Source organism: Triticum aestivum, chromosome 4B (assembly GCF_018294505.1).
Source record: "Triticum aestivum cultivar Chinese Spring chromosome 4B, IWGSC CS RefSeq v2.1, whole genome shotgun sequence".
Taxonomy (NCBI): Eukaryota; Viridiplantae; Streptophyta; class Magnoliopsida; order Poales; family Poaceae; genus Triticum; species Triticum aestivum.
The window spans coordinates 206580668-206592266 of record NC_057804.1 but is presented as its reverse complement, the minus strand read 5'-3'; the positions used below and the strand labels follow the sequence as shown (position 1 = coordinate 206592266).

The following is an 11599-nucleotide window of genomic DNA, read 5'->3' as shown; positions in this document are numbered from 1 at the left end:
CTCACCGAGCAACCTGAAAATCTGATACCACTTGATAGAGGCAAAGGTGTCATCTTTCGATGAGATGGTGATTATCGTTTCGGAGGAGTAGACTTTGACGATCCGACTACGTACGTGCGAGGACGTCGCGCCTTAGCAATCACTAAACCAACTCCGAGAGGTTATTGACCACGCCGGAGCATGATCAACCTGACCATGAGGGTCTATTTCCTGCGAGCAAACGAAGAACAAGCAAGAAACTGAGATTGCAATCTGGATATTGCGAATATAAGATGAAAGCTTTATTGATCAAGATGGGGTTCCGTGATGTCTTGGTCTAGTCGTTGAACACAAACGAAGTACGCGAAGTTGCAGCTATGGCGAACTTTTAATCTAAACAAAACCCAAAGTCTAAACGACGCCCTAAGGGCTGTATATATGGAGGAAGAGGGGGGAAATTTCGTGGCCCTTGGGGAAGGGGTCCGAAACCAACCCTATCTCTTGTTTCCCCACACATACAGACTCTAAAAACAGCATATACTCAAGTATTTCGAAATTACATGGGCCTGGCCCAATGATAAGGTGACGTGGCACCTAGAATATCCTCTGGATGAAAGTTATGAAGTAACATCTTGTATATTTCGTCCAAGGCTTCATGCACTCATTATGGTGGCTTCAACGTCCTGAAATCATCACTTGTAACTCTGTTCTTGTTCCCCTTGCGTATGCCATCATCTCCATGCTTGTTCTTACTCCAATGTTCATCCTTCTCCAAGCTAGGCCCTTCATTTGTAAGCAAAATAAATGTATCCAATTTAGGCAGCATCATATTCTCATGAACATTAGAATCATTACCAAGAAACGAAAGTACCTGGTAATTTAATTGACGTGCGTGAGCTCTAGTAATTGGTCCAGTATGTATAGCAGTAGGGGCTGTGGGTGTAACAATGGTATTGATGTCCTCATCAAGCAAGGTGTTTGAAGTGATGTGAGAGAGATTGAGCAGGAGATAGACTCTGGTTTTGGCTAAGAGTTATCACATACTAAGATGATAATCTCTGCAAATTTTCAACTCATTTGGATGAGGATAAATAGCACTTCCTGTAGAAGGTACCCCTCTAGACAGAAATGCAAACTATGAAGTAGCACTCACATATCAAATGCGATTGAGCTGAATTTTGGAGGAGGTGAGTGATATGAGAATATAAAGTTACTGTAAAAGTTTCATGCCATTTGGAAATACCAAAATGGTACTTGCTTCACAAAGCTCCAATCTAGACAGAAACTTAGAAACATTGTAGAGGGCAAATGGCTAGATGAAATGAGCCCAATAGAGAAGATTTATATGAGTAGGAGCATGTCCTGATAAATTTTCAGCAATAATGAAGCAATATAAAATATAGTTGATTCACAAACTAAAAATCTGACCAGAAACCAAGATTTGATGTTGAGCTCACATGGAGTGATGACATGAGCTAAAATTTGAAGGACATCTATGATTTGATCATATAGAGGATGTGATAAAATTTCAACTCATTTGGATACGCCTAGCTTGTACCTCTTTCACAAAGTTCCTTTCTGGACATAAACTTTGGAAATTAGCTGAAAAATATTTACTAGGCAAATTGAGTTGAATTTGGCATGAGGCAATGATATGGATAGGAAAGAGTGTCCAAAAAGTTTGGGGTCAAATAAGCAAAGATAAATAGCACTTCTTTCACACAGTGCCATTTAGGACAGAATAGGAAAATTATTATTTGAGGATTATTTTTGAACTAGGAAAAGGAGGGATTTTGACATATCTGTGAAAGATATGTTCCAAAGGATTTATGAGAATTTTGTGGGATTCAAAGGCAAGGCAGAAATATAGGTTGCTTCACAACCTAGAGTAAAAAGGGTTATTCCTTTAATAGAAAAAGAAATATTCCCAATAAAAAGAATATTGGGATTTGGGCCAAGATGGAAATGACAAGGTCTTGGGATGGGTTTGAGGATAACAAGCCACTTGTGAGACCTGAGAAGAGGTGATCTTCCCAAGTTTCCAGACCACAGAGCCACAGAAAAGCAAATCAAAGAAAAAATCCAAAGAAATTCAAAAGAAAAAGAAAGGGCCAAAAATCAGGGTATTACACAAACAAGGACCCAATTACCTAAAAGGAACTATTTCTTATAGTTACTCCACTGATGGGAAAGAATTGGTGCTTGATAGTGGACACACCAATCATATAAGCGGTGATAAGGAGATGTTCCATTATTTTGATCCTCTTACTACACCTAAATGGAACATTCTCCTTCGAAGATAACACTAAAAGAAAGGTAATGTGACTAGGTAAGGTTATAATATCCAAGGACATATTTGTCTCTAGTGCTATGTATGTTATGTCTCTTGGATACAATCTATTGTTTGTTGCCCAACTAAGGAAGTTTGGCAAGTTTTTCATTAGTGATGCCTATTCAACGGTCTTCACTAGAATAAGGAAAAGTAATCTATATCTAGTTGATTTCTCACGTGTACCAAAGGTCCAAACATGTTTGATACCTAGGCTTTTCTTGGGATTGCTTTGGTATCGAAGACTTGGACATGTCTAAAGTCAAAAGCTTATCAAAGGCAAATATAATTTGGGCATAAAAGATGTCATCCTCAAGAAAGCTCGACTATGTAGTGCATGTCAAGCGGGGAAACAAGTTGGAGGACTACATCCTCTCAAAATCATCATGATGGCCTCAAGGCTACTCAAGTTACTGCACACATGGACTTCTTTGGTCCCACTGCTAGTACAAGTACCCGTCGTTATTCTTATGATCTACTAATTTTTGATTTTTTGTTATTGTTATGATCTACTAATTTTCTATTTTTTATTTATGTTTCACTTGGGTGTCCTTTACTGACGACTAAGGTAAAACGCAAGATCATTTCAAAAGCCTTGCCAAGAAGGCATAAAACCAATCTGAAATCGAGATCAAGAGAAAAAGAAATGACAACGGTACGGGATGTCTTTCTCGATGAATAAGGAATCAACCATGAATTATCTACCACCTAAAAATAGAGTTGTAAAGAGAAAGGAAGCCACCTTGATTTAAATGACTCGTACAATTCGCAATGAATACAAGATTGGATGCTACATCGCTGCCATCGTGTATAATTTAGCTGCCGCATACCAAGTTGAGGAAGCAGGTAAATCAAGAAGGACAACGCTAACGCTCATGTATGTGGTGGGAGCTAAACCCTCCCACACGCCCTATAGCACACAGACTACATCATGTCACCGCATGCATGTGGGAATTTTTTTAGATTTTCTGTTTTAAAAATGTTTTATCTCTTAAATGAAAAATCCGATTGATGATCCGTTTTCACCATTAAATCCCTCGCGACGAGATCTTCGAAACTAGATCTCATATCAATATATTTTGACGAATTTTTTTTTGGTTAAAAGTTGTCGTGTCTATTGCACATGAATTGTCATGATGTTTACAGTGAAATTGTCATGATATGTTTCAGCTATTTCCTTCTACATTTAAAAATAAATTTTGACATATTATAAAATAGGGAATTAAGAAACTAGACTTGCCATGCACCATAGATTAAAATTTCCATGATACATGCACTTAAAATTGCCATGGTTCATAAAAAATATATTTTCATGGTCAAAGTACTGGAATTGCCATCATCAAAAAACTAAAATTACCATGATCTACAAACTAAAATTGCCACTTGGCAACTTTAGTTTAAGCACTATGGCAACTATAGTATAAACACCATAACAACTTTTGAGCAAAAAAAATTTCGTCGAAACATATCAACATGGGGTCTAGTTTTGAAGATCTCATCGAGACGGATTTAATGGTGAAAACGAATTTTTAATTCGCTTTTTAATTAGAAGATAAAATATTTTTAAACCGAAAACCAAAAAGATTTCTGCTGATGCCATCTGTTCATACGTGGCAAAATAAGTGATGATGGAGGGGTGTGAACGATGTGCAAACACCCACATGTGTGGGCGTTAGTTTTTCCGATCAAGAAACAAGACATCACTCAATTGGAAAAGACAGGACCACATCGGGAGATAAAACAGACCGATCATTGTAAGGGATAACTGCAATTTACAACAGCAACAGCGGTGGATCGATTATACACTCTTCGTCACAGCACAACCCAAAGGTTCTTGTGGCACTACAAAATGGGATTCTCTGGACCTGGTGCCTATGGCCTTCAGGTCGCAAGCAAACAGCTCAGGTTCTCAAGGTGGCATACTCACAAACTCAGGTTCTCCAACTGGCATGCTTACAAACTTACAACAAGGGCGTGCCAGCCTTTCAGCAACAGAAACCAGTTGTCATCGGGTTCTCGTGAGAAAAAATTACAGTGATAGGCTCAATACAGGGAGAGACCAGTAAGGACTTCGCGCCCATGGCGTGCATCTCGGTGCCAAGCACGCCCAGATTTCCTTTGCCCGATTGCTGTATGGTGCATGGTGTTCCGTAAACGTCAATGGCTTGCGGACCCATCACATGAAACCGGCAGCGGCATTGTCTAAGCAGTGTTCAAGCACCATACGTACTCTAAGCTGCACAACAAAGAAGCATCTTGAGGTGTTAGATGAACGCTAAACAATGTTCTGGGGTTAGCTTCAAGAACATCGTATGTCCACAGATACTTACCATCTACCAACCGTGTGTGTAGCGTTTTTTTTTGGGGGGGGAGGGGGGTGGGGGGGGTGCATTTTGTTGGTTCTTTTGAGATTCTTATAGCTAAATCCGCTCAGCTAAGATTGCAGGAGTAGCTTTCGACGAAGCATTTTGTCATCAAAAATATAATATGCATCCTAGTAGTAGACAACAATGAGCTAAGGATAAGGCTCCCAACCGAGTCAGCAGTCGCAAACATGAATGGAACTAACAGCTAAATAGCTACTAAAAGTGGTCGCGACACTCACTCAAAAATAAGAATATGCATTATATCAAGATTAAGAAGGGAAAGCAGTACCTTGCAATCCAAGCAGGGGTCATTTATCATGTTTTTTACTTGTGAAATTACACCAGCATTTTGGAGTTGGGCTACTCGAGTAGATGAAGAATCACTGTTTGGGCAAATTAAGTTCAGAATGCACCACAAGGTTGCAACTCTCAATTGTTTATCCTTGCTCTGCAGAAAGTTGACCACAAAAGATGGTTTGATGCGATCTGCCCGGTGAGGAACAGTAACATCCATTACAGCTTCCTTGTTTAATTCATTCCCAGCTGCCATATTTGCAAGCACCAACATACCCTGAAGAGAAGAAACTGAAAGATCGATAATTCATCGTACAATATGATATTTGCTTTCCTTCATGAAATAATGTCCCATAGAAGCACACATTTAAAAAGCAAAATGCGATACAAAATTATGCAATTCTGTCAGGAAAGATGTTCTTTTTTCCCTACAAAACTACATTCATGCATGTGGTAAAATAAATATAGCAAATGCAGATAAAGTAACCAACTATACTGCAGTTCAAGGGAAACTGACCTGGATGCAAACTCCTGTGGCAGACGCACTGTTCAGTTGTCTTGAGATTGCATTTATAACCATGCCATCTTCACCAATGACGTAGTTAACAGAGTCCACATATCCATCAAGAAGATTCTGTACCAGCGCCAAGGTCTGTTCCTGAACAGAATGTTCAGAATCTGCAGAAGATGTTGCAATTAGCAGTGAAACTAATTTAGCAGTTGCCAAGTATCATATCTGGGCATCTACACATACCGCATATGAGGCTTGAGAGAGTAGATGTGGTTAGCTCCTTCAGAATGAGGTCTTTATCCTTGGGATTCATAAGGAACATAATATTCCTCAGAGCCAACACAGATTTTAGTCTCAATGTTGGATCCATCGACTTGGATAAATGAACAAGTTGGGAGACGACCCCAGAATGAAGAAGAACCGATTTCCTGGGTGTTAAATTCACTGCAATGTTGCAAATAGCACCCAGGGCAGCAATCTGTGACAAAGATAGTACATTGGTGAGACAAGTAGACACTCTTATCAAGTATCAACTCCTGATGTCCTAAGAACCTTTTTAGTCACAACATAGCTAATTGACACCAATATAGTGTTGGCTCCAATGATCAAACCGTTGCTTCCATCAGTGCAGCCAGGAAGGGCATTACAAATTAGAAATTACAAAATACCAAAGGTATACCTCCTAAGTTAACCCGCAGGCGTTAAAATTGTTGCTATAGAATTGACTACTTACATGCTGTGTAGTTTTACAGCATAACCATTACTAGTATTTCTTCCTTGGGGTACTTTGATGAGTGCAAATACAGTAAAAGTTCATCAACAATATCAAAGAGGGCAAGATTTTCGTACAAATAGATAAGTTAACACCCCAAGCATTACATATCAATCATCTTTGATAAAACCAACACACTCAAGCGACCAGCCCTCTGGAAGAATCAAGGAAGATTTGAAGTGCAACCAAGTAAAAATCCAGTTTGGGAAAATTCCAGTGAAGATTGCCTGATTCACATTACCTGAACTGAAGTAGATGAGTCGTACAAAAGCTGGACTAAGGGGGCAATAACTGTATCACAGGATAAGCGGCCTGCACTAAGCACCTGCAAATTAACCAGATTAATTGAGTCATTTGGGTGAACATAAAAGGTTGAGATGTAAAGAAGCATGATCCTTACCTTCGATGACCTAGAAATATTCTTCAAGCATGAACATGCTGCAACACGAATATCCACACAATCGTGCTTCAACGCATCAAGTATCAATGTTGATACCTGTTAAGCGAATTATATTATTAGATACAAATATTGGGTCAATGGGTCGTCATATTCATCCACTTTTTTCAGGTCAAATCTCAAGAATCAGTGTATTGTCTTATCATGAATTTGCACTAATAACAGGACTCTACAGAACCTCAGTTAACAACTCCACGTAACAACGCATTAATCAGAAGTACTATCTTGCAGAAGCTTCACATACCTGGCCTGACATAAGTTGAGATCTTGACTCTTCTTGTTTTGAGCAAAGTTCAGCTAAAGCAAGCAATATGGTCACTGCCCGCCTTGTCTCCAATGTATTTGCTAACAAATGATTGCTAAGCTTCGCAACTGCATTTGTTGAAAAGGCTTGTTTCTGCAGTTCCACACTGTCCTTTATAAGGGTAGTTAGTGCCAAGGGAGCCTCATCTCCCACATGACCAGGTTCTTCAATGAGCTCAAGTAAGACCAGAATCAACTTCGTTTTATTTTGTCTATCCGGAAAATGACAGGGAGAAGCATGACCAAGTGCAATCAAGCACAGACAAGCAAGTAGCCTTGTGCGTGGGCTCCGATCGTGTATTAACGCAACTATTGAACGGAAAGCTTTTCCGTGATCCATTGATGCAAACCTTGAAGCAACTTCCCAGTTATTTCTTATGACTGCAGTCATAGATTCTAAACAAGCATCCCGTAGATTCATAGAACCTCCAAAAAGACTAACAAGTTTCTGTGGAACTCCAGCACCACATAGTGCTAATTGTTCTGTATTGCTATTGCAAGAGTATGATATAATATTAGCAGCCAGCTCAGTAACATTTTCGTTCTCGCTGTCCAAAAGGGAAAGAAGAAAGTCCATATTTTTCTCATTATTGACATCAAATCTTGGAGCTTGTTTTGATTGATATATCATTCTGAGAGCACGGGCACATGCATCGACAACCTGTAATCAAGGTGGAAACTTTAGAACATGCCAAATGATTAACCACCATGTGTCAGTGGTTACAACTATTCAATATAGGATGAAACAACCAGCACATCACATACAGTGCCTATTCACACTGCATAACCTGAATTCAACGAACAAACAGGAGCTTGGACTAAACTCTTATGCATCCATGCATCGGTAAAGTACATGAATACAAATACAAGATTTTCAAGATGCAGTTTAGTGTGTACAGAGCATTATAATCTCAATAACGTTGGAGAGATGAGACCACAAGTATACCATAATTAAATATATGGGGGATATGCTAATGCGGATGTTCCCTGACATCATAACATATCTGTATTTCCAAAAGAGAACGTCAAAATGAAAAGCTCAGGATCGAGCTAGTCAATAAACACTCAAGAGTAGCGACTAATATTATTAGGTGAACTGGATATTGTAGCCTAACACAATATTTATGTCCTGAATATGCAGAGGAGACATTTTCATATTATGAACATCAGAAGAAAAAACTAGTTTCCTGTATACTGGACTAGAAAAGGGGCAACACAGCACAAACAATTATGAGATAAATGGGCATGTGTGGAGTTGCGATTGTATAAACCCCATCACATAGGTTTGTGTCCTCTTCAACTCCAATTTCGGTGCATATTTCGTCTGTACAGAGAAGATATCTAGTTCTTCCTAGGTAGTCTGAGGTTGGAAAGGAAGATTAATAGGCATGTCATAATGAGTCCTGCAATGATTAACGGCCGACAGAGTGGTTAGGAAAGGACATTGAGATGTGACAATAGAGAGCTACAAAAGTAGTCATTTGTTCCACTTTTCTTTTGTCATCTCGTTCACCATGGCCTGTTCCCCGCTTTAATAGTCACGTTGTACCAGGCACAAAAGGTAATCTAGGCAAGACAATATAAATAAGGGTTGCATGTGCAGTAACACTTCTAGAATCATTCACCCTCTGTATGTTCATGGAACATGTGAACAATTAGGCTCGGATTTCAACCCATTCCACATGGAGGGAAAATATAAGTCTGATGCATCGGAAAGAGGCTAATCTGATTAGGACCATTCAGTAGTACAGAAGATATCGCAAGTTTGAATGCAATCATGGTCCTATTAATGTCATATTTTTTACCCTAAGGTGCCACCAACTGTCAGGTATAAACCTCCAAATAATACCCTGCAAAACAAGAAATTCTCACATTGCAACAGACCAATAGGATCTCCGACGCAAACCAGTACATGGAGAAACCACCAAGAAATCACCTCCTACCGCCAAATTCTTAGCTCAAACATATAACATGAGCTACAATTTTACCATCACCAATTATTCATGCTCAAACCAGGGCAGCCAATCCAGTTTATTGGTTCAGACAAATTCATCACGAACCCAAACATAAAAGACAACATTCCAGCACATTTATGCCCATCAGCAGACCTAACCATTGACCCAATACCAAACTCTCCACAGATGAATGAGCAATATCTTCACTATTTAACCCAAAAAATGATAAAGAAAAAGGACAAAAGAAAAAGAGATGACAGGTACCACCAGTTTCTCTCACCTTAACTAAACTAACATATTCTGCAATACTTTGGCTCAGATTAGTTCTCCCCATTCCAAGCATAAACCTTCAATAGTGATTCCCTACTACAAAGTTCTCCTTTTGGCAAATTCACAAGCCAACCATGATTTAGTTCCAAGTGCTCACTCGGCTCGAACACTTGTTGCAAATATCGATTGAAATATCTTCTCGGCACAGTTACCAGGCACTCTTCACCACGAGCCTCTAATTGTTTTCTCCGTCCTAACTAGAGATACCATTCACCAATGTACAGACTAATTTCCACACAAAACATTGAATAAGTTAGCACTGTCTCTTTTTCATCTACAGTTCAGGGACAAGCACAATTGCTAGCAAGCCCCAAATTGGCGCAATGATAACACAACCAGCAAGCAGTTGCTGGGTTGCCGCCCGTTTCCTCCCACCAGGTCCTCTCCACGCAACAGATATTTTCCCAATTGAGCAACAAATCCACGAGAAAAAAATAAAAATTTCAACCAGATAGAGTTTTGGAGCCCCCAAACCCAGCAGGCATACACGAAATGAAGGAAACAAGCAAGTGAAGGAAGCAGACCTTGTCGTCGGGGTGGGCGAGGAGCCGCGTAAGGTGCCCCACGGCGCCAGCAGCAAGCACGGCCCGCGCGCCATCGTCTACTCCGCAAGCGAAGCTCCCCGCCGCGGCCGCCGCCTGGACGAGCGCGGCCGGAGACGCGCCGGGCTTGGCCAGCGCCGCGACGACCGCCGGCACGGCGCCCAGGCGGAGGTAGAGGAGCTTCTTGGTCCGGTTCCCGATGATCTGGTTCTTGATCTCGCGCAGCGCGAGCACCCGCTCGTGCTCCCCCTCCCCTCCCTCTCCGCGTCCTCCTCCTGGTCCGCCGACGCCGCCGGGGCCCCCGGCCACCAGCCTGGCCGCGAGCTCCTCCGGCCGCGTACCCATGCAGAAAGGCGCGGAGGAAGACACCGAAGGCGCGGACGCTGCCTCCTCCGCCCGCGCGCCGCCGCTCGCCGTGGCCGGCATCTGAGGGTGGGGGAGGTCGGCGAGAGGCGTTGTGTATATTGGCTTGTTGCCGCTCCGGGCTCCCGTTTTATTTTTATTTTACTACGAGTTTTTTTTGGTTGGTCGCATCAATGGGGGAGTATATTTTATAGAGAAAGGACGGGGCGAGAGAATAATGGGTAGGTCGGGACAGGGCTCGCGACACGTGGAAATATTTATCTTCCTGGCCGGTAAGGCTGGTCACAGTGGGGAGGAACTTAGGAGTAACATCACACACTCCAATACAACTTTGCTTATGTGACACGTATTTAATGAAGAGAGAGGTGCTTGTGGTAACTAGCTAAGTTACCGGAACATCACACACTCCAAGAAACAATGAGTCTATAACCTAATAAATACATCGTTGCATGACACTACATAGATGTTCCTACCCACTATGGAGGTAGTAACATAGTCTAGGAAAGTGTGAAGTTACTAGCTTATGTTCTTGCCCATTGTGACCAGCCTAACTAACTACTCTGAGCAGGGGTGTGTATGTGATGTGAGACACATGGTGAAATGATTAGGGGAGTTTTATCTTACTCCCCTAATTAAGCATGAGTACTAGTCAATGTGTACATGCGATGCGCGTTAATTTGAAAGTATATTAAATATATACGGATATTAAGTAGGACAATATTTACGTGTTATTATGTGATTAGCATTATATTTAATATGAAATTAATTGTACGTTAAACGTGTTGAGCGCTCGACATTGAAACAGTTTTGGTCATTGGATTGACATGATTTAATGGCCGAGATTGATTGAATCTGCCTCTTTGGGTCTTTTTATATTAGTATAGATATAGATTTATTGAACTATATTTTTACTTTTTGGCGGAATCTGTCTCCGAAGGCGGCTCGATTTGGGCCTTGATTGGTCATGATGTGTGGACGTATATGACTTTTCATTCATGTTGTATGGTTGTTGCAGAAAACCTCTAGCAAATAAATGGAAACTATCCTAGTAGAAAAAGCAAATGTATTTTAGGGAAAAAGCAAATGTATTTTAGGGCTGAATTATTAAGCTCCCACTTGTGCAACCATTGCTGTCCTGAGTCGGCCATACATTTGGAATGTATGATAGGATGATCCTACTATCTTATTGAGGAAAACAATTAGTAAGATTATAGAGCATATTTCATCTCTTCCAAATTACTTGAAACTTTGGGTATGTTTTAATTTAAATAAACTTCTTCAAGTTTGACTAGATCTATAGAAAAAGTGTTGAAGTTGTATAGAAAAAAATATACTTCCTCTGTTCCGATTTATTCGTCGTTTAAGCAATCTTAGTTCAATTTCTTTAAATGGTGTCTT

At 40.6% G+C, this 11599-nt stretch overlaps 1 protein-coding gene across 4 annotated transcripts; it reads right to left on the bottom strand.

The window, feature by feature from the left end:
- Positions 1-4042: 4042 nt before the first annotated feature.
- Positions 4043-10364, bottom strand: LOC123091812 (armadillo repeat-containing protein 8). Of its 4 annotated transcripts, none has more exons than XR_006443554.1 (8): positions 9821-10363; positions 6953-7672; positions 6493-6747; positions 5723-5957; positions 5486-5646; positions 4964-5245; positions 4639-4802; positions 4043-4544 (listed from the first exon to the last, which is right to left on the bottom strand). XR_006443554.1 is itself a non-coding variant. In XM_044513421.1 (8 exons), exons 1-8 carry the CDS (start codon positions 10262-10264, stop codon positions 4485-4487), a joined length of 2082 nt encoding a protein of 693 aa, XP_044369356.1. In that variant the 5' UTR covers positions 10265-10360; the 3' UTR covers positions 4043-4484. The 4 variants fall into 4 exon arrangements, 2 of the variants coding, with proteins under 2 accessions (XP_044369356.1, XP_044369355.1); XM_044513421.1 differs by lacking the exon at positions 4639-4802 and having other exon boundaries at positions 6493-6576; positions 6652-6747; positions 9821-10360; XR_006443555.1 differs by lacking the exon at positions 4639-4802 and having other exon boundaries at positions 4964-5259; positions 9821-10364.
- Between the last annotated feature and the right edge of the window lie 1235 nt (positions 10365-11599).